The 21,969-nt window shown below is 37.7% G+C and overlaps 1 protein-coding gene across 10 annotated transcripts in view; it reads right to left on the reverse strand.

Annotated features, from left to right (window-relative positions):
* BBX (BBX high mobility group box domain containing) overlaps nt 1-21,969 on the reverse strand; it is a 290,065-nt gene that overhangs the window by 15,607 nt on the left and 252,489 nt on the right. For 9 of the 10 annotated variants that reach the window (XM_040225313.1, XM_040225237.1, XM_040225264.1 and 6 more), the window contains 5 exons: nt 18,820-19,828; nt 18,003-18,141; nt 14,415-14,563; nt 6,052-6,141; nt 4,632-4,691 (listed from right to left, as the gene is read on the reverse strand). In XM_040225313.1, coding sequence (XP_040081247.1) covers nt 4,632-4,691; nt 6,052-6,141; nt 14,415-14,563; nt 18,003-18,141; nt 18,820-19,828 — 1,447 coding nt within the window. The remainder of the gene's footprint in view (nt 1-4,631; nt 4,692-6,051; nt 6,142-14,414; nt 14,564-18,002; nt 18,142-18,819; nt 19,829-21,969) is intronic. The other variant, XM_040225323.1, reaches the window with a different exon arrangement.

Here is a 21,969-nt window from a genome sequence, read left to right on the forward strand (position 1 = left end):
AGATCATCCACATTGGAAAAAGGCCTCTGGGACTTCCCTGGTGGTCCAATGGTTAAAAATCTGCCCTCTAACGCAAGAGATGTGGGTTCTATCCCTGGTCGGGGAACTAGATCCTACAGGCCACAGGGCAACTAAGTCCATGTGCTGCAACCTGAGAGGCCCAAGGGCCGCAATGAAGAGCTCACAGGCCAGTTAAGACCCAACACAGGCAAATTAGAAGTTTTTTTTTTTTAAAGAAAAAACTTCAATATAAAAAAAGGCATGGGATGTGATCTTCCCATAGTTAAGAGGAAAAGGGCAGAGTGAGTCTGTCCCATGCTCTGACCCATGGGTGACCCCTAGAACATCTTGTCTTATCTGGTGGCCTACACCGATGATGGTCTTCAGGGTCAGTGCTCAGGGAGAAGCCTCTCCTAACACAGAAGAATTGGGGAAAGCAGATAAGGCTAAGTCAAAGACGTACAGCTGAACTTTGAACAACACAAGTTTGAAATATAAGGACACAAGTCCTCTTATAAGTGGATATTTTTACATAAATACATACTACACTACTATGTAGTCCACGGCTGGTTTAATCTGCAGATGCAAAACTGCTTATATGGAGGGCCTGGAGGGCTAGCTGTAAAATTACACATGAATTTTTGACTGAGGGGGTGAAGTGGGGGTCGAAATAACTCTGTTCAAGAATCAACTACAGCAGTCTGGGACAGAACAGTAGATCGGAGTCCAGCAACATAGAGAAACTTCTTTCATCATCCTCTCCAACTAGCTGGTTAAACGATCTCAGGCAGGAACCCTGAACACATGTAGAAATTGTGGTCTCCTGGGACACAATTTATCTAGATTTACATACACTGTCCACCCCACCAACCTGCAAGATTCAAAACAAAGGCTTAGTGGTACAAGAAAATTAATCAACAGAAACCTCAATTAAACAGTCACGAGACCAGAAGGGGGAGCTCTCAAGCCTTGCGATGATAGTAGAGCCCAACAGGAAGAAAGATCTCTTTTCTTTTCTGGCAGGGACTCACACAATGAAACGCCACACACTTGTTTTACCATAGCCCTCCCAATCCCAGTTTCTTTCCCCCTCTATACAACTCTCCTTCCTCTGACATATGGGGGCTTGCACACCATGGTGCCACACCCCAAAGTTAAATTCTCTGCTGATCCAGAATATACTCATCTTTGCTGGAGAAATAACTGGCAGTCTGTTAGTTTCAGGTCAACAGTGGTGAGAAACAGGAAATGAAAAAAGTTTAGGGGAACAGCCCAAAGATGTGTACTGAGACAGCAAGGTTGTGCCTTTCCCCTGCCCCTCCCCCAACCCCTGCACTAAACTACTGGAAATGTGAGAAAAAGAAGGTTTTGTTCTCTAAAAACAAATTAGTCATTTTCTCTTTTGGCCTGTAACTGAACACACAAACCTACCCAAGCACTGCAAAACAAGTCCACAGAACTGCTTTTTATACTCCACAATAATTATAATACACTTTGAGCATATCATGTGAGAGTGATAATGTGAGCTGATTCCTGGAGTAACATTAGGAATGTGGCAATAAGAGACTGTCTTATTTTCCAAACTCTGCTCCAAAATGTAGAGTGAGTTTTTCGGTGAAGGAGCATCGCACTTGTACTGTTACCCCAGGAGGCCATTAAAATGCTCCAAAGTCTTTAATTCACATGCCAATTACAAGAGTCACACTTGCACTGAAATTATTACAGCCAAGTCTGGACTCTCACGGCCATGCGGTAATCTCCCATGAGCTGAAAATGCAGTCAAAAGCTAAATGGAACGCAGGAGTCAAATGAATGAGCCTTATCTAAGACCTGGGGGACTCTGCTGAAGTTAGAAAGCGACTACTCGGAACTTACGAAGAGAGATCAAGTTAGCCTGACTTGTGGATATTTCAAAAAACTAGACTTTTCTTCCCTGTAATTGCGTTTATATACTGTAAAGAAACTAATTTTATGGAGATACCTAGTCTGAGATTTCTTTTTTTTTTAAATAATACACAGTATTTATAATTCCAGCAAATGAGGGCTACCCAGATACGCCTGAAAAATCTAAAATGTAGCGGTCACTGTGTTTTGGTGTTGGTTTCTTCCCTTCCTATTTACATCGGCCAGGCTTCAATTCCTTATAAGGCATTTGAAGCTGATAAGGTCTCCTCAAATTGACTGGAGCTGCTGTTAAGATTCATTTATACAAAAAGTAAATGTGAAGCCCTCTGGAAACATAAAACAATATTAAGTAGTAATCATCCCCCTCAACATTATTACAATTAGAAACCTCTAGGTTAAGCATGAACTTATGACACTGTAACTTGGTGGAAAGATAAACACAGTGGCAGAGGGAAGTCATCTTGGTTTTTCTGAAAAATTTACCTTGAATTCTAGCCTACAGGCAATTTTGTTTTTTTTTTTTTTTTTTTTAATGATTTGCAAGTTTAAGAAGTGGTTCAGCAATTTTGAATTTTAAAAGCATGGGGAAAATGCTTATAAATTATAAGCTTAGCACTTAAACCTCAGATGTGACTACTAAACCCCTGAAAATTTCTGATATTTTAGGGCTTCAGAATATAGTATTTTCAGCATTATACCACTCACTAAAGGTATCACAGTAACAAAATCATCAAAGTGTTAGAGGAGAAAAGGAATGTACAGTTCATGTATTACTGTGCCTTCTCATTTATCCCACCCCTAAACACACATATCCTACAACAGAGAACAAATGTGGAGAGTGAATCCTATGAGGTTAAAGGGTCTGTCCTACCGGAAACCACGCATTAGTGGCAGGTCTGAGATTCAGGTCCCCTGATTCCTACTTACTCACTCTTTTATCACACATGCTGTGATACCTCCTTTTAGATGAGGTAGGGTTTTCACTGTTTTAAAATTAAAATATTTAGAACAGCAGCATTTCAAGAAAAGAGTAATATTGTCTTAAATGCCTCTTTCAGATTCCTCTGATAGTTCATCAGTGCCTTACAATTATCAAATCTGTTCAGAACATATTTTTAAAATACACAAGTGTGAAGGTATATCAATTTAGGGATGTTAGGATTTAACACTGAGAGTGGCACAACAATTCATATTTTGTTTGCCAGCAAAGTGCAGAAATGATACCCTATAGAGGCTGTGAATATGAAGTAATAAGTCAGAAAGGAGACATATTGCTGGCATTTTCTCTAAAAGCAAAATGACATAAGAGCAGACATGCAGTTCATGTGAACTGTGCCAACCAAACAACAAAAGTTCACGTTGATGATGAACTCAAATTTGCATATTTTTGACAAATATCTTTAAAACATGAGTGCTTTTTTAGAAACAACTTAGGCCACATGTGTATCTTAATTTTTTCTCTTTCAACAAAGGAATGAGAGTATATTCCTTGATTCCTTTGGGAATCAAGAGACATGGACTTGTTCATCAAGTTCCCCTTTGTAGCCGTAAGCAAATAAACCAAAGGGGTAAATCAAAAGGATGATCACGGAAATCTCTCCGAGTTTTCAAATGAAGTGACTCCTCATGACACGTTGGAAAAATGTTCAGGTTTTTAAAAATATCTAAATGGAAAAAAGCATCAGTGGGAAGAATGGACATATGGCTCTTTACCCACTGCAAAATCTTCATTTACCTACAATTCAATACTTAAGAGGAATTATATAAAGTCACAAATAAATATGACTGTGGGAAATTTGAAATAAAATCTGCACTTCTAACATTTACCAGTCAATATGGGGCTTTTCTTTGGCTACCAAAAGCCTCAGGGACATTCGCTTTGCTCACAGTCAAGAGGAACTGGGCAGTGGGCTGGGGAGGAAGACCAGGTCAGGAATCACTTCTGCAGGGCTCCCACATCCAGGAGAGCCCCGTGCCGCTCCATTTGACTTCCCAAGCGCATCCTCTTGCAACGTGAGCTGCAACACTGAATATTTCCAGTTTTGAAACCTCTAATTTGGGACTTCCCTGGTGGCCCAGTGGTTAAGAATCTGCCTTGCAATACAAGGGACACAGGTTCAATCCCTGGTTGGGGAACTAAGATCCCACATGCCATGAAGCAACTAAACCCGCACACCACCGCATGCCACAACTAAGAACCCAAGGCAGCCAAATTAAAAACAAAAATCCCCTCTAATTTCTGGTTGTTGTGGTTAAAAATCCCCTATCACAAATTAAACTCCACGTGACACACAGCCTGACCATTGGTAAGATAAAAATTTTGTCACTTTTGAATTGGTTCATAGTGCTTTTCAGATCTAATATATCCTACTTTTCTATCCATTCAATTAATTTTTGAGAGTTTGATATTGAAACTCCAACTAAGTCTTAATTTATCTACTTAAAAAATAATTGTAATACCTAGCGGAACTATACATAATTTTGTTCTGTTTTTTCCAAGTCTCTGGTAAAAGTGTTATCATATTTTAATAATTTAAAAAACTTGAAAAAGCAAAAAAACTATCAATTTTGATTTGAAAATTAAAAATAACTCAAAATTTAAAAATAACAGGTCTAATGCTGTTGCTTAATTCTGTATAAATTGGTATCTTTTTAAATCTACAAAAATTATGGCCATTTCCAGCATAGTCTACCTGAAACGATACAATGAATGTTGCTTCTTTTACCTTCTGTAGGGTGAATGGCATCCAAGAAGAGTTGCTTGCTTGACCATTTATCCCCACTTCCTAAAAGCAGTAACAGAAAAGGAAAGTGAACCTCTACTCCTAGTATAGACATATACACTATAAAAATAAGACAATCCACAAAACCACCTCAATAAAAAAGTGTTATAACACAAATGAAACAGAATTTTACTCCAACTATTTAATTCTCAAAACCACATTTGCCAACTAATTAGGCCATATCAGAAATGCATTAAAAGTAAACAAATTTGCATTTTATAAAAACACTGTTGGATAATTTCTATGACTTTAATCGAGATTAACCTAGAGATTGGTTAAAAGATAAAGATAAAAGCTGACATTTTACCTAAAGAGAGATATTTCCCCACTGAAAGCAGAGAATAAATACCAACAGACAAAACAAAACTAAGAGGCTGAATGCAGGTGAAAATAAAACCCAAATTAAGTAAAAGGTCACACACAGGAACACTCAGGCATGTATGTCTACACAGGGAAGACAGCTGCATTCAAAGCCTCATTCCGTAAACACAAGGGACTCCACATCTGGCCATGCAAGTAGGATGCAAATGGGCATCGGATGAGTAGGCTCACGGCAGTCACAACACTAACATGCAGGAGACGCTAGAGAAAGACTGACTTCCAGGACATGTGGTTGTACTGAACCAGACGGGGAAGTTTATCTTCTGTGTGAGAGAACAGAGGCCTGAAACGTAGAGAGGGAAATCTTTAGATGAGCCCTGAAGAGGTTCAAGGGCCCATCCAGACCATGACAATGTCACTGATGCTCAGAGTAAAGGGAGGGTAGAGGGCCTGTGTCTCTCATGCCCTCTGGAAATAATGGTTATGTGACTGAAGGAGGTGGGAAGAGCCTGACAAGCTCAGTATACAGACCGAAAAAAAGAGAGAGGGACAGGTTACGACGTAGGAGTGGAATCCCCCTTGACAAGGATCCTCAAGTGTCAGAGAAAGTATAGAAACCGTGGGACTTTCATATGAATATGAAAGTGGGAAGATTTCAGGAAGCAGGAAATGTGGTCCTGCTTTGACGGCTGCCAAACATGAGAAAAAACGAGAACAGTCAAAGAAAATAAGTGGAGAAGAGCTCATGAAGACTAAATTTAAAAATGTACCAAATACAAATAAAAAAAGCAGTTTTAGGATTCATATGGAACTCTGAAACTAGAGACAAATAAGGGATTTGAGTACAGAAGTGGAAAAAGATCCCTCTGTGCAATTAGCTGTAGGGTCTAGAAATAATGACTGTGCCTGCGTCAGAGCTGATGACATTGAAGCAAGCAGAGGAGAGGTAAAGGCGAAGACGGTGCGGTGAAGCGTCACTCAAAGATGAATCCACAATGGAGGTGGCTGAGAAGTCTTAATGGAGCATGGAAGGCACCAATACCTTTTTCCGGAACATTAGGCTTCTCCTTTTTGTGCTTATATTTGCTGACAATTTTGTGGAATAAGTTCTTTTTCTGAGACTGGAAAGGACCTACAGACAATATTAATATAAATATATTTAAAATTTACAATGCTTCATAAAAAATACTCCGTGTTTCTAAACAATTACACCCTCCCCCAACTTGTGAAATAAGCAAGCTGATTCACAAGAAATGTCACCTTGCATCTTTTCTCATCCAACTTGTACTTAGCTCCCTTCCCTAGATTTACTGAAAAACCAGTGAGATTTTCCTTAGAAATATATCTGACAGAAGCCTCCATTAGGGCTGGGACTCCTTCAGCAGAAACTGTAGATGTAGTGACTAGAGCAGACCACAGCCTGTAATGGCAGTACAGATTGTAGTCTGTAATAAACAGAAGATTTTACTTTAGATTCCTAAATATCATGAAGGTAAGGATGACACAGACATTTTGTTTCTCCTAAGAAACTGATCTTCACAAGGACAGCACTTTGAGGATGACTTTCAGGTGGGCCTGACAGCATTAGATAGCTTTCCACCCTATTCTGAGGATATTCTAGGAAGAAAAGATTGATTTAAAAATAGAAAAATACTTGTCAAGACTTTTTTTGTGGAGGGTGGCAGGGGGAGAGGAGTAGGGAATGGGCAGAAGTCTCAAACTGCATCTTAGTTTGCTCAGATAAAGAAAAGAGACTTGGGATTTTTCAGTCACCATCAGAAATGGCAACAACAGCACTGACCTCCCCGAAGCAGGTTGCTTTCTACACTTTGATGATATTCCTAAGTGAAACTGACAATCACCCTACATAACTTCTGTTTCCTCATGTGTAAATGGGGATAATAATAGTGCCTAACTCACAGGGTTGAAGTGAGGATTTTAAAAATTAGAAGCTCTCTAAGCTGCTCCTGCTGCATCTACCCACCTACCAGGATCTGCACCCACGTGCCCTGTCTTCCTGCCAGAGGCAACTATCTGTGCTCCTGTCTAAAGTATACCATTAAATGGTTTTTATGTTCACAAATATTTGCAGCTGTCATCAATTTGAGGACATTTTCACCACCTCAAAAATAAACCTCGTATCCTTTTAGCTACTACACTCCTCCCTACATCTATAGTCTCTGTATCCCAAACTGCCCTGGCTAGAACCTCCACTACATTGTTGAATAGAAATGGTGAGAGTGGACATCCTTGTCTTATTCCCTATCTTAGGGGGAAAGCACTCAGTCTTTTACCATTAAGCATAATGCTGGTTGCAAAGTTGTTTTTTTTAATGTCTTTTATCAAATTTTTAAGTTCCCTTCTGAGTTTGTTGGCTGTTATCATGAAAAGGTCCTGAATTTTGTCAAATGCTCTTTCTACATCTACTGAGATGATCCTGTGGATTTTTCTTTGTCCTTGTCCTACTGCTATGGTATATTACTTACATCAACTGGATTTTTGGGTGTTAAACCAACCCTGCATTCCTGGGGTAAAACACCAGTTGATTACAGTATTTAATTCTTATATAGATTCAGTCTGTTAGCATTTTGTTAAGGATTTCTGTGCCTACATGTGTTAGAGAGGGTGGTCTGCAGTTTTGGATTTTCTTGTCTGTGATATGTTTGACTAGTTTTTACTTTAGGGTAATACTGGCTTTCTTATTGGGAAGTGTTCCCTCCTCTTCTAATGTTATGAGCAAGCTTATGAAAAACTGGTATTAATTATTTAAACATCTGGAAGAATTCGGTAGTAAAGCCATCTGGGTCTAGTACTTTTTTGCTTACTAAATTCAATCTGTATACTAGTTATAGGTCTATTTACATTGTCTATTTCTTAAGTCAGGTTCAGTAGTTTGTGTTTTTCCAGTAACTGCCCATTTCATGTAGGCTGTCTAACTTATCAGCATACAGTTATTCATAGTATTCCTTTTTAATCCTTTCCATTTTTGTGAGATTGGTAGTAATGATCCCTATTTCACTTCTTAATTTGTTTTCTTTCTTTCTTGGTCAGTCTAGTTAAATATTTCTCAAGTTTGTTTTTCTTTTCAAAGAATTAGCTTTTGGCTTTAATGATTTTTCTCCATTATTTTCCTATTCTTTATTTAATTAATTTCATTTCATTAATCCCCTCTCTAATCTTTATTATTTCCTTTCTTTTACTTTTTTAGGTTTCGTTTGTTCTGCTAACAGTGTCTCAAGACAGGTTAGGTTATTGATTTGGTATCTTTCTTCTTTTTTAATATAAGAATTTATACCTATAAACATCCCTCTAAGTCATGTTTTAGCTGTACCTATAAATTTCAGCATGCTATATTTTCATTTTGCTCATCTCAAAGTATTTTCATATTTCCCTACTGATTTCTTCTTTGACTCACTGGTTATTTAGTGTGTTGTTTAATTTCCACTTACTTTTGAGTTTTCTGAACTTTCTCCTGCGGTTAATTTTTACTTTCATTCCACTGTGGTCAGAAAACATAATTTCAATCATTTCAATTCTTTTTGTTAAATGTTCCAGCATACTGTGTGTTCTGGAAACTGTCCCATGTATACCTGAGAAGAGTGTATATGATGCTATTGTTGTGTGGAGCATTCTATATATGTCTGTTAGGTCTAGCTGTTGTATAATGTTCAAGTCTTCTCCTTTGTTAATCTTTGACCCAGTTCTATCAAACCTATTCTTTTTTCCATATTACTGCTCACCTTCTGAAACATTATTGTTCAGGCTTATTTACTATCTGGTACTCCCACTATAATGTAACCTCCATGGCAGCAGGGTTCTTTGTTTTCATTCAGAGATATATTCTACATGCCTAGAATGGTGCTCATGAACATGTGACTGATATTCAACAATATTGTTGCATGAATAAGTAAAGCTCTTAAAACACTGGATGGCATAAATAAAGAGTTCAAGAAATGACAGTTGTTGCTATTATTACTGATAACATAAAGGTTTACAAATGATTTTTGAGGACTACACCAAGTCATCCTTCTAAATAACCAATAACAAATATTCTGAATTGGGTGGTAGTGGTTTGAAATGGAAACAGAAAACACTTCTTATTTGTTTTTTGGGGTAGGGGGGAAGTGAAAGAAAAGGGAAAGAAAACAAATTTAACAGATACAAAGACAATATATCATGTGGATGATATACACTAATATTACAGGTACTCTTTACAGCCCATTTGCCATCATTCATATGTATTTTATACAATCCAGGAAAGTGTAGGTGGTGCACATGAATGACAGAGGCATGGGCAATCATGGAAAATGGAAGCAGAAGAAAGCAGAAAGACAATTCTGAGACTTCTCTGGATCATAAGGATGCTAGTGATTTACCCACAGGAAGATAATCTAATGATAATAAGGTACTGGCTCACAGGGAGAATGACTTTTGTTCATCACTGTGTATGAGGACAATGGGATCAGGAAATGGTTCACAGAAACAAACTGATTTGATGTATGGAATGGGTTAAGAAAGAAGAAAAGAATGCATATTTTCAGACCCAACCATACTCGGAGAAACCTAAAAAGTATAATTTAAGGACAAAACTTAATATAGAGCTTGTCAATTTTAACATAAAAAGAGAACATCCAGGGAGGTTTAGTACCCAGAAGAGCTTCCGTAAAGTTATATTTTTAAACAGCCTTGCTGCTAGCCATCCTGAACTATAAAACAAATCTAAGCAAATGACAAGTTCAAATAAAAAGGAAAGTGACAAACTCAAAGGAGTTTGATATGAGGATAAGATACAAGGATATTCACTGAAAAGCAGTAACTTTAGTCAAGAAGTGAACAATCTGACTCCTGTCCACCAGTATGGTATACATGTTTGATATCTTGTTCAAGGAAAATAAAGTCAAAATTTGTAATTAATAGCACATACACTACTATTTTTCCTTAATTATAATTAACATAGAAATGTCCAAGGAGGGAAAATAAGGTAGGAAGTCAAAAACAGAGAAAAGAAGTTGAGAAGGAACCTTCCAGAGAGTAAACAGATGGCAATTGTCTTTCCATGAACCACCATCTCAAGTTTCCATGCCATCTCACTCTCCCATCTTCCTACCAAACCTCTTGAAAGACAGTTGGTACCAGTTTCCACTTCCTTATGACAAAAATCACCGTTGCTGGCATATAAACTAGCTTAGGACTTCACTAACATTTTTGGGCAGGGTGGCCTGTATTTTGAAGATATCAACTTCTTTTGCATCCCAACTTCACAGCTGGGTAAAAAATAGCAAAGACAAACTATAACCTGAGATGGTAGGAGGCGTGCCATAGAGACACTGATAATAACTTTTTCAAAACATTAATGTTGTTCATGGTTTGCTGAAAAATGGACACGTTTTAGCTGAGAAGCATAGTGACACAGAGCCCTTTTAGTATTAGTATGGTGTGAAAAATTTTCAAGGTCAGCAGGTGAGGTGAATTAACAGAAGCTTGGTTTGGAGAACTGCAGTAGGAAACAAGTGTTAGGCGTAAGCTGAATCTTGAATGGTGGTGACAATGTCCAGCTTCTATAGTTTCATGTTTTTAAGCTATAAAAAGAGCAGAGGTTTTATCTAAGACTAGGCTGTCATTTTGTTAATGAACACATAAGTAATGAAGGGCCAATGAAACAGTAAATACCTTTGTAATAATTTATAGTAAAGTGGCTACGAAACATATCAGTCTGTGGACTGGGATAAGTTCAAGTAAATGAGCCACAATCAAGTTAGGATTCATTGAGGAGGAGCCACCTCAGGATTATATTAGGCCTACCTTTTATACCTGTAAATGTGCTGTCACCACGCTTAAGAAAATGTCTAGGGACAGTGAAGACTCTCAAATAGCTACAGGGCAAGAAACAGAGTTCTGCCGAGCCTGGAAGCTACCACTTCCTGACGGGAAAGGGATGGACTGATTTTCATCACATCCCAGCTCTTGAACACTGTTAATATAGTCAGGTCAGCTCAATCCCAAACAGGGGATTCTGTCCTCAATCTTTAACACTGCAAACCTGCTTCTTTGATTTCCATTGTGATTTTCAAAAATTTCAAATTCTTTAACAGTGGGAATTCGAATCTTGCAGAGTAAGCGTAAATTGGAAGAACATGAGAAAGACCAACAGGATGTTTGTTAATAGGCTAAAAAACAATGTGAAAAGATAAAAGAGATAAGGAAGGAAAAATTGAGTCAAGGGTCAAGCTTGGGCATAATTTAAACACTCCAAATTGAACTCAATTAACTTTTTCTTCATGACGCTACTTGCTTGAAAATTACTATTTTACAGAGCACTCTGACTTCTGCTACTTTTGTAAAAAGTGCTTCACACGTTAACAGTATACTTAAAATAATGTGTCAAAACAAATCTCTTAAGTTACAATTAAATTTAGATTTATAGTTCAAAGCTTTCATTTGAATATATACAAGTACCTGTGTGAGATAAAGCAGAAAACACTATGGAAATGGGCTACTGCAGCTGACCTGCACTGTGAATGAGATAGATAACTTCCTGGATAATCTTAGAAGCAAAGGGAGATTCTATGCCTCAATCAGCTATATACTAGGCCTACTATAACGTAGCCTGGACCTTGTTAGAGGGAGGAGACCCATTACATACACTTAAGGAACAGGACGCAGACAGTAGAGGGCATGATGGAAAAGGGAAAGACCACTTGGAAATACAGATACAATAAGACAACCACTGGAAAAATACAAGTATAAACCCAACCAGGTCCTATGATCTTGAGGTATGTAACTATATAAATGCATACATAAATACTTCTTCTAGAAATTCCATTTCATAAAAATTATATACATTTTATATAACCTGGAGTAGCTAAAAAAAAAATACCTAGTATAAGGCAGGGAAAAATACAATAATAAATGTTGAATAAGAAATACAGGAGAAAATAAAATACAGACAAATGTTGTTGGAGAAAAAATGAGGTTTCCTATGAAAACATGCTCCTTTACTAAAGAATTACTGATCTCACTCACAATGTTTGCTTTGAACAATTCATTATGCAAAAATGCAAAGGGTCTAGACTCTAAGAAAACAATCTCCTCTATCCTCTAAAGACCAGGCAATTACAGCACAGCTGGTATGATAATTTCATTAATAACTTGTAGAATAGTACACTGGCACTAATACCAAATTATAATCAACTACAAATACTACTTCTTTAGTTTGCTAAATAGAGAATATATTATTTAATTTGTTTTATTTTAATTGCATTTTGCTCCACAAGTTGGAATGAGCAAAATCTAAGATCTTGACAGCCTTCCTATTTATGCAATTACTGTACACTGTGTAAGAACCAGGGACTTTGTGGCTTGAGAGGCATAACAGAAGAGTTAAGATGATATTGTATGAAGTATAATCCAAAGCTCCAAAAAAGCTATTTCACATCAAAAGAAATACTGTTAATCTCAGCTGGGAGAGGAAAAACATATAACAGACAACCACGACCCAAGAGAAGGTCTCATGAAAATAGATCCTAACTTCAGGGTTTTATAGCTTTACAAAAATAAATCTATTGTTACAGTCCCTGATAGATAATTCAGCCAACTTCAGAGCTCTAAAATGAATGTCTCCAACTGCAAGGAGTGGAGGAAGAGCATATGTCCTGCACATCAATCAATTAAGTTCCATTTTATTAGTTTGTCATGTATTTATCAGCAACTTTAAATCCAAGAATTGTGGGGGCTCACAATACCTGGCATCTTTGGGCTCATGGACTGCTTTGCCTATTCCTAAATATCTCCAGAGCACAAGGACTGTCATTTCACTCGGTAATCCATTATGGTGCTCAGCTACCTACCTGTCAACAGGCCGCTTTCTTTCTTTCCTACCTATCTTGGAAGATCTCAGAACCACCTTATTTTATTTTCTCAGATGAGCAAACTCAGTGATGCAATATTTCTTTTTTAGTTCTTTATTCACCAGACTTGTTTTTATTAACCACAGCGGAAAACTGAGCTAATTCTAAAATCACTTTTACATTCCATTCCACCTTTTATCACAAAGGGGGCATTTTCCTCACATTTTCAGATCCACCCTGAGATACAGGTCTCCTTGTTGTTTCAGTTTCAGTGTAAAGTAGGGGTTTTAGATCTTGATGGAGAAAGGTTTAGGTTTCTTCATAGATATAATTTTTCCCTAGATATATACGTTATGGACTCCCCCAAGTCAATGAAATTATATATACTCGTTACTATTTATCTTTGATCATTATCCATGATTGCTAGATTTTGACAAGATTTTTGCAAAGATATATATCATTTTCTATCTATCCATTCATCTATGCATTCAGCTAAATACACACAAAAAGGGAAGTATTCTGATTTGCCATAGAGCGAGCAACAGGTTGCCTCTTTTACAGGGTAATTATGAGAATGCTGCCATCAAATCCTGCTCAGAATTTGATCCTGGAAACAACACACCCCCACACTAGTTCTTCATCTCTCATTCACTACCTCTAGAGGAGAGCTACCAAATGACGTTTTCCACCTCTGTGTGGAAAAATAAAGGTATACTCACTTGCCTACCAACTTTCAGACCTAAAGTAAACTCAGAAGAGAAGTTTTGCACTGGGAGCAATACTGTGGCTTTGTGTAGGACAGTTCTTCATTGTACTTGAATGTCCTACGCAGGTTAGGATGTTTAGAACTCTAGCCTCTGCCATACAAATGTGCCAGGGGTTGTGACCACTGAAAATGCACTCCCCACTCTTTAAAACCCCTCTAAACGAACCATAGTGTTGCCCCTCATGAGTGCTGAGACTCCCCAACCTCCCAAGCCACACTGACAATTTAAAAAACTTCCTTGATATACACAGAGGAGAATCTGGTATTCTTGAAAAAGAATATGTACATAGCACTTCTCTAAATTTAATAAAACCAATAAAAATTATATTGCCAAAGTATTACGGAGAGTTTTGGTTCAACTGCCAGTTAAGAATGTAATCTCCTGACTAGGTGAATGGAAGGATTTCACTGCCCCAGAGTCCAACCTGTTGCAGACACACAGAGAAACAGATGAACTGGGTTCAGCCAACAGTTCCTGCTCAAGAAAAGCTCAGCATTCCCGATCTGAATTATAGAGACAAGAAGGTCGAAGACCATGTATAATTAAGACCTGCATATGGGCAAATGTATAGGTTGAGATGCCCAAGGACGAAGGCTGAAGAGACTTAGGAAGAAGATGAGAGAGAAGAGAGTAAGGCAGGAACCAAGATAACCTGGAAAGCAACTGAAATTCCAATTCGCTACTGCTTCAACTGCAAACCCAAGTACATATCTAAAGGGAGCTGCAGACGGTCAGAAGAGGCTTCAGTTAGAGTCTGACCATGCTGCAGGAAGGCACAGCACGCATCTAACCTTTGCTGGTTTTAGTCGGTTCTGCGGACATATTTCCAGTCTTTTTCTTTTTCCTTGGGACAGGTACACATTTCCGGTCAAATGTAACAGGACTATACTGAGGGAGGCTGTTGAATTTCTTTTCAAATTCTTCATCCAGCTTTGTTGAGCTAATGAAAGAGGGGAGGGGAAAGACTCAATCAGCACATGATGTAAATATTTAAAAAGAAAACAATCTAAGATATATTTTAAGATATTCCATTTGAAAATGGGGTTCCTTAAGAATTAGGACATTGCTAAATTCTGTACAAGGACATAAAATATCTTTTTAGAAATGCTTGAGATTTACCAACACAGTTTTCTTAATAAACTCACAAGACAGGTTATGTTATTACCTTAGAAAAGTAGAAACATTATATAAAATAGCAGGGTATTATTGAAGTGGAGAATTTGCTGTTTTTTTCCATTGGCACAGGAATTTTTTATTAAGTTCAATACAAAGCATATTCCATCCAAGTTTTTCATTCTAAAGATTCTCATGTATATGTGTGTATATGTATATACACACACACATACATATAGGCAAGTTTATTTATAGAAATTAGTAATTTATATTGATAACTTCGTAAACTTAATTTAAAAAATTTACTGACTAGTTTGTGTGCATGCTAAGTTGCTCAGTTGTGTCTGACCCTATAGACCATAGCCTGTTAGGCTCCTCTGTCCATGGGATTCTCCAAGCAAGAATATTAGAGTGGGTTGCTGTGCCCTCCTCCAGGGAATCTTTCTGAAGCAGGGATAGAACCCTCATCTCTTACTGTCTCCTGCATTGGCGAGTGAGGTCTTTATCACTAGTGCCATGCAGGAAGCCCACTGACTAGTTTAGTACTTGATTAAAACACACATTTATCTGGAGAGTCCCGTGGACTGAGGAGCCTGGTGGGCTACAATCCATGGGGTCACAAAGAGTTGAATAAGACTGAGCAACTAACACACAAAGAAGATATAAACAAATATCCTGAAGATTAGAAAAAAATTCTGGACAGTTGACCAGGATGAAGACAAAACATTCAAAGAGAAAAGTAAAGCCAGTTTTCCAAGTACACACCAGCAGAGAGGCAACATGACTTTAACGTAAACCACAAATGACTCTAGAAATGCCACCAGCAAAGTTGGGAAATCCTTGGACTGCTGCTGACTGTCTCTACGTAGCCCCACAGCAATGGCAGTGTGCCTGCTGGAAGCTAGGCTGGTTGCTGGCTTTCATTTATAGTGAGATTTATTAGCTAAGATGCAACCCAAACAGATGGGAGACGCTGCAGGGGAACTGCTGTGCTTGGGAGATGGAAAATGGAAGGGGCACTGGGAAGAGGGCAGCTTTGAGTACTCACTTACCAGAAGTTAACACGTTAGGCTGCTACCTGAGAAGTGTACTTGAGGTGTGTTCACCTCAGACTCTTTTCTGTCTTGGAGGAATGTACAAGAATGGGGAGGACAAACAGGACAGGCAGATGATCATCAGAAAGGCCCCCCTGAAAAAGGCCATTATTAAGTTCTAACAAAGCAGTTAAAGGTGATGGCTTGTGGGTGATGTTCCTCCCTTAGTAAATTTTCTTTTCTCATTTCAGTTAATAAATCATAGTAATGGAAAATCAGATAATATCTGATACGAATCAGTTGCTGTCAGAAAGCCATCTATAAGACGTGAATTTTTTAGATCTCTGAATAACCAAAAGAGAAATATGAAAATGTAAGCTGTAACTCCTTAGGTCCCTTGGGACTTCCCTGCCCCCCACTTTTTTCACCTAGAATAATTACCTATGTTTTTCTTAAAGAAGTCTATGAAAGTAGAACTGCCAATACAGAGTGAATTTTCCTTGGCTACAGGTAACTAAACAGCACATTTTCTGTGATAAAAAGGTTTACACTACTCATTTAGAAATCTCAGAGAAGATTGACAGATGTGGCATTTTTCACTGCTCATGAACTATGCTGGCATGTTCCAAATAAAGCAAGCCCAGACAATCTGATTCTGACAGGCCAATATTTAAAGAAGGGAGAGGAGGAAAGACCAGAGTTGTACCACTGATTTAGCTTGCAGAAAATCACACCCCCAGTTAAACACATGTGGTTTCCTAAGAAATGATTAAAACAAAAACACCCCAATCTCTTTTCAGGAACAGATTTCCAAAAGACTGTTTCACTTTTCTTGTTCCTCAGAGAAGACTGGTAAAAACATTCAGGAGTTTCTAATAGAAGCACCAGAGAACTTTTTGCTGGGGAGCCTTCAGGCCTGCTTTATTTATTCCCTTGGGCTTTCACACTGTCTGCAATAAGACTATACCTCTCTCAGTGTGTAGGCCTACAGGACACTGGTAATTCCAGAAGATGGAGAGCACTGGCTCTAATGCTCAATTTTTAAGAAAATCCTGCAAATACTTCTGCGCTTGACCATGACAAATGTGAGGATTTTCATGTCACTGTTTAAGCACAATGTCAGCAAAATAATCCGAACTTTGGACTTTTAAAAATATTAGAACAAAATATATAAAGTTATAAATATATCACCTCAATATAAATAATATTGAGGAATCATCCTCATGAGAAATACTTTCACTCTCCCACTGTGTAATGAGGGCCTTAAGATTAACCAGACCTGAAAGCACTGTAATGTCCAGTTGACAAAGTACATTATCCCAAAAAAAGAAATGCAAATATTTATGGATAAAACAAATATAATACTCCTAATGCATAAAATTTGCATACCTTTAACATACTTGTGAAAAAATACAGAAAATATATTAAAATGTACTTATTTCTATTCAGAGTATTCTTTTCAAATCTGGCTAATGAGAAAGCTAAAGGACAGTACGGCTGAATATACAGATGCTTTCTTTTTTCACCAATATAAAGTATTGCATTGCCTATCAAAATGCTTTATGTTAAGCTTGGTATTAGGAGTCTGTCTTATATAATAAAAAATAAAATAATTCTTAATTATTTTACCTCAGTGTATGCTCCTTCTTGATACTGCATTTTAATATATAATTAATTGCTGAAATTTCTCTGTATTGAGAGAATATTCAATCTAATATTTTTACCTTAGAGCATTAGAACATGGTTTAAACAAAACAAGATTAGAGGTAGGAACATAATTTTATGTACATTCTCAGCTGCCATTATTTTATAAATGTGCACATAACCTTTACAAATATTATATGAAGTACATAGAGTATATAAAATTAGCAAAGCATAAACCTGTGATATTCATTGTAAACTTCAGATTAGAACTGCATCTTGGCGATATGAAAGGATTTACAATGTCACACCACTAATACAAGGTGGACCTCAACTGAAACTCAGGCCTAAGTCTACGATCTACACATTTTGTACCATAATTAAAACATGAAAGACACTATTACTCACACACCATGCTAACAGCAGGAATCACATGATGATCTGTATTTCTTCATGAGTTTACTAAAACCACAATAAGTGCTGACCGAATACTCAAAGAATAAGCTGTCAGTGATTTGTTTACCCGGAAAACTTAATACTACTGCACGTGTGGTCTGTGCTGCATGGCTGACTGTGCCCACAGGCACTTACCCAAGGACAGAGTCTTCCTTTGGCTTTGTCTTTTTGAACTTCTTGCTTCCACTGGTCCCACTCTGGCTAAATGCCCAGCTTTCTTCATTCCAACACCCTTCATGATCAGACGAGTTTCCTTTTCCTGAGCTTCGTTTCCCTAAGGAAATTCGAAAGAGTATGCTTGGCATATTGGGGTGGAAAAGAAATCATCTTAATTGCTTCATAAGTGACCTTTTGACCCCTTAGGTACTATTTGCATGATGCTATTTGTTAATTATTTCAGAGAACTCAGGACCACCTTCAATAACAGAATGTGTAAAAAAGTAACTTACAGACTGAGATCCACAATCTCATAACAACAGGTGCTATTTGACTTATGAGAAAGACTAACTACTATTTACTTTTCCATTACAGAATCAGCCTGAGGTGTAGACTTGTTTCTAGAGTCTACAGATCAAGATTCTGTCAACCATACCTGCGTGATTCTGAAAATTATTTCCATCAGTTAAAAACCAGACTAAGAGTTCTACACATGCAATACTGATCCTTCAAAACAAAAAGTCAGCTGACATCAGTAAAAAGGAAAAAGACTGGAGTAACTTAGAACACTTCTATTCTGAGAATTACGTTGAATAGAAACGTTCCTCTATGGTGCTAAAACATACGGTAAAATGACAAATGTATATATTCTATAAACCACAAAGACTCATACAAATCTAAGATACTATTTTGATACTAATGTTCTTTACTGTAGTCTTAACTGCTTTTCAATACCTCTAAAGGAGGAATTCTGCTAGGTTTCCATGTTCTTTTCAGATTTTGAGAAGTCGCTTACCTCTGTCAACATTAGCTCGCAGAGAGGTGAGCATGCCCTCAGACACCAGGGTTTTATAAAGAGCACCTTTGCAAGACCTCTCCGATTTCCGGGAGCCACACGTCTCCATCTTTCTGTGACAGTCACTGTCCTCAGGCTTGGCCTGTCCTGACAGGGTGGGTGGTAGCGCATCCTCCGTGGGGGTCAATGGTTCTGCTTTTATACCCTCTGGCACCTCACCAGAAATGTTCTTGCTGGCAGAAATGCTGATAAAATCTGGAGGTCTTGACTCTTTGGTGGGGTCTGAGGATTTCTCCTTCGACATTTTCTTCTCTCTAGATTTCACTTTTTTCTTTGGTGGCTTGGCATCCAAAATACTCCCCTTTCCACTGGAGGATGGGCGGGCCTTCTTGCGAGGGGTATCTCCAAGCTTCTCAATGCCCCAGTCTCCCTTGGCCACAGCCTCAATGGTGTACATGACACTCTCGATATCTGACTCCGAGGACTGCCTCTTCTTGCAGGCCTTCTTGGGTGTGGATTTATCATTTCCGTGTCGATCCATTTTGTTTTTTTTCTTTTTCTTTTTTAGCTTCTCTGGTTTGCTTAGTGCTGTGGGATCCTCGATGATCATGATTCCGTGAGGATGGCATATGTGGTCCTTTCTACTGGGAACATCGCTTATTATTATCTTGCTACTGGCAGAGTAGGAAAAATCAGGGAAGTGGCCACATTTTTGATCTTCCTCTAATTCTTCCTTTTTAATTTCTTTGGGAGCTTCCATTTTTATACCTATTATGTCATCCATTCGCAGCTCCTCAAAATTTCTTATTTCCTTAGAATCTCTTACATTTTCCTTAGCTGATTTTTCAAAGTCTGCTTCTTTCTGTAACCTGGCTTCATCCGTTTTCTCCATTTTTGTGTCTCTTTCTTCCTTTCCCTTTTCAAATTCTTTAATTCTTCCACCATCTAATTCTTTCGCTCTTATTAGCTTTGATTCTTCCACTTTCACCCCCTCTGATGCCAGGCACATCTAAATGGTTAAACACAATGAGAACAAAACACATTATTGCATACCTGAAATTACCTTAAACTTTTAAATTGCATCTTTAAAAAAAATAATCAAAACAAACTTAAAACTTTACAATAACAAGTCCACTTCTGAAAAATTAACTTATTCAAATTAATAAAAGTTTTATAATATAATCATTTACCTCTGGAGGAACATACACTCAAATTGTCATCTTCCAGTTTCTGATGAAGCTTTTAGTATAAAAATGAGATTTGGTAAAAGGAGGGGGGAAGATAGAGTTGTAAGACCTGAGCTTGAGTCCCAATTTTGCTCCTTGCTAACTCTGTATCTAGAATGAGTCATTTCAGCCCTCAGTCCTCTGCTGCCTTTGTGAGATAAAAATGATGATGACAGTTATCTCAGAGGACCCTGTGAGGTGTAAGTGAGATGATGCGTGCATGGCAGTGCTTAGTAAATCACCCCCAAACTCTATTCAGATATTTACCTTTTCTTTTTTCCTTGGGGAAATATGAGGAAAATAGCAACAATTTCTACCTAATCACTTGAAATTAGAAATTATAAGATGAAAGCTCTGAAAAGTAAGTAGTAGGTTGTTTTCTTTAAAAAACTTGTTAGCAAACTTGATCTGATCCGAACTTACATGGCTGTAAATTCTGACCAGAACTATAATGAAAATGCTTTACATTGATAATTTATTTCAGCATGACTATACATGTTTTGGCTATCAAATCTCCATGAATTTGAATATATACTGGAGGAATGAATGGCATACTGTAAGATATATATACTATATCACTTTCCCTAAAATTTGAAAATTTTTGAGTATCAAAACAGATCTGGCAGTAATTCGGTTAGTTTTTAAACTCCCCAAATTTTACATATAGGACATTAAAGGAGAATGTTGCCATTTTACTCTGCAGCAGCTCTAGGTACTTTGAAACTGCAATCTGAAGCTATTTTCAAAAAAAGGATATTATAGTTCATTGTCAAATTCATCTTCAATACCTAGGTTTTCACTCAGAAACACTCCCTGGAAGGTGCCCAGGTGCCAGGCCACTAAAGGTATAAGGATCAATAATGCCCATCCCACGTTGTCCTGATAGCCTCCACCCCAGCCCCCCAGCACCTCTGAGGAATTCATCATAGTGACAAGGCTGATGAGACCAATGGCAGCACAGGGATTCTTAGCCATTACTCATTTTATCTACTTTGCACTGACTGTCAATTTAGAGGAAAAAGACTATTAGGGCATGCTGAGCCCCCCACATCAAGTACATGAGTAGGAAACTGAACTGTTTTAAAAGAAAAATCACCATTTTATGGAATGGCAAGTTGCCAGAGATTGTTAACAGCTATAAAGATTTCATTTTTTAAAGTATCCATTTTAAAATGGATAATACACTGAATTAAACATCAGATACCATTTCACCTCATTTTTTCCCTTAGTAATTTTCAGGGCATCTCAAACCCTTCCATAAAAATTACAGTATGATTAATAAATCTGGGAAGAAACTGGTGAAAAGGCTGGGGGAAGGCAGGCAGTGTGAGGTTTCTTTAAAGAAATGAAGGTGACGAGAGTACCCAGTCCTTTGGGATCATTCACAGGAAAGATCTGAAATACTACAAATTCACAACAGAGCTGTCTTTTTCAGGAGATCAGTTAACTTTTAGGCCTCAGCAAACAGTTATGAAGACTGAGAAGTTCCCTTTATTAGGCCCAACCAGAAAAAAAAAAAAAACAAACCAAAGCAAAACGTCAAATTAATTCTGAAATACTGATACATTTCATGTTCCCTGTGTGCTTTACTCTCAGGGGAGATCTGCTGTTTTTGTCTTAATTTTGAAATAATTTTTATTTTCGTTTCTCAAATATACTAGGTCCTTCATGAATCTAACTGCCCCAAATGGGGAGAGACACTATGCTAGTTCTGGCAAGAAGGCTAGAAAGCCATCATCAAGGTAAATTTTATAGTTTTCAAGCACTATCACTCTGGTGGCCTTTAATAAGTCATTTCAGGGACCTTTGCCACACAGGCCTTGATTTTCACAGTGGTGAACCAACGGTTTGCATTTGTACAGGTTCATCTTAGCAAACCCAATAACACTTCGCAAACTCTATTCTCAGCTTCAATATATTTCAG

The sequence above is a fragment of the Oryx dammah genome, unplaced genomic scaffold (assembly GCF_014754425.2).
Source record: "Oryx dammah isolate SB20612 unplaced genomic scaffold, SCBI_Odam_1.1 HiC_scaffold_2, whole genome shotgun sequence".
In the NCBI taxonomy this organism is placed as follows: Eukaryota; Metazoa; Chordata; class Mammalia; order Artiodactyla; family Bovidae; genus Oryx; species Oryx dammah.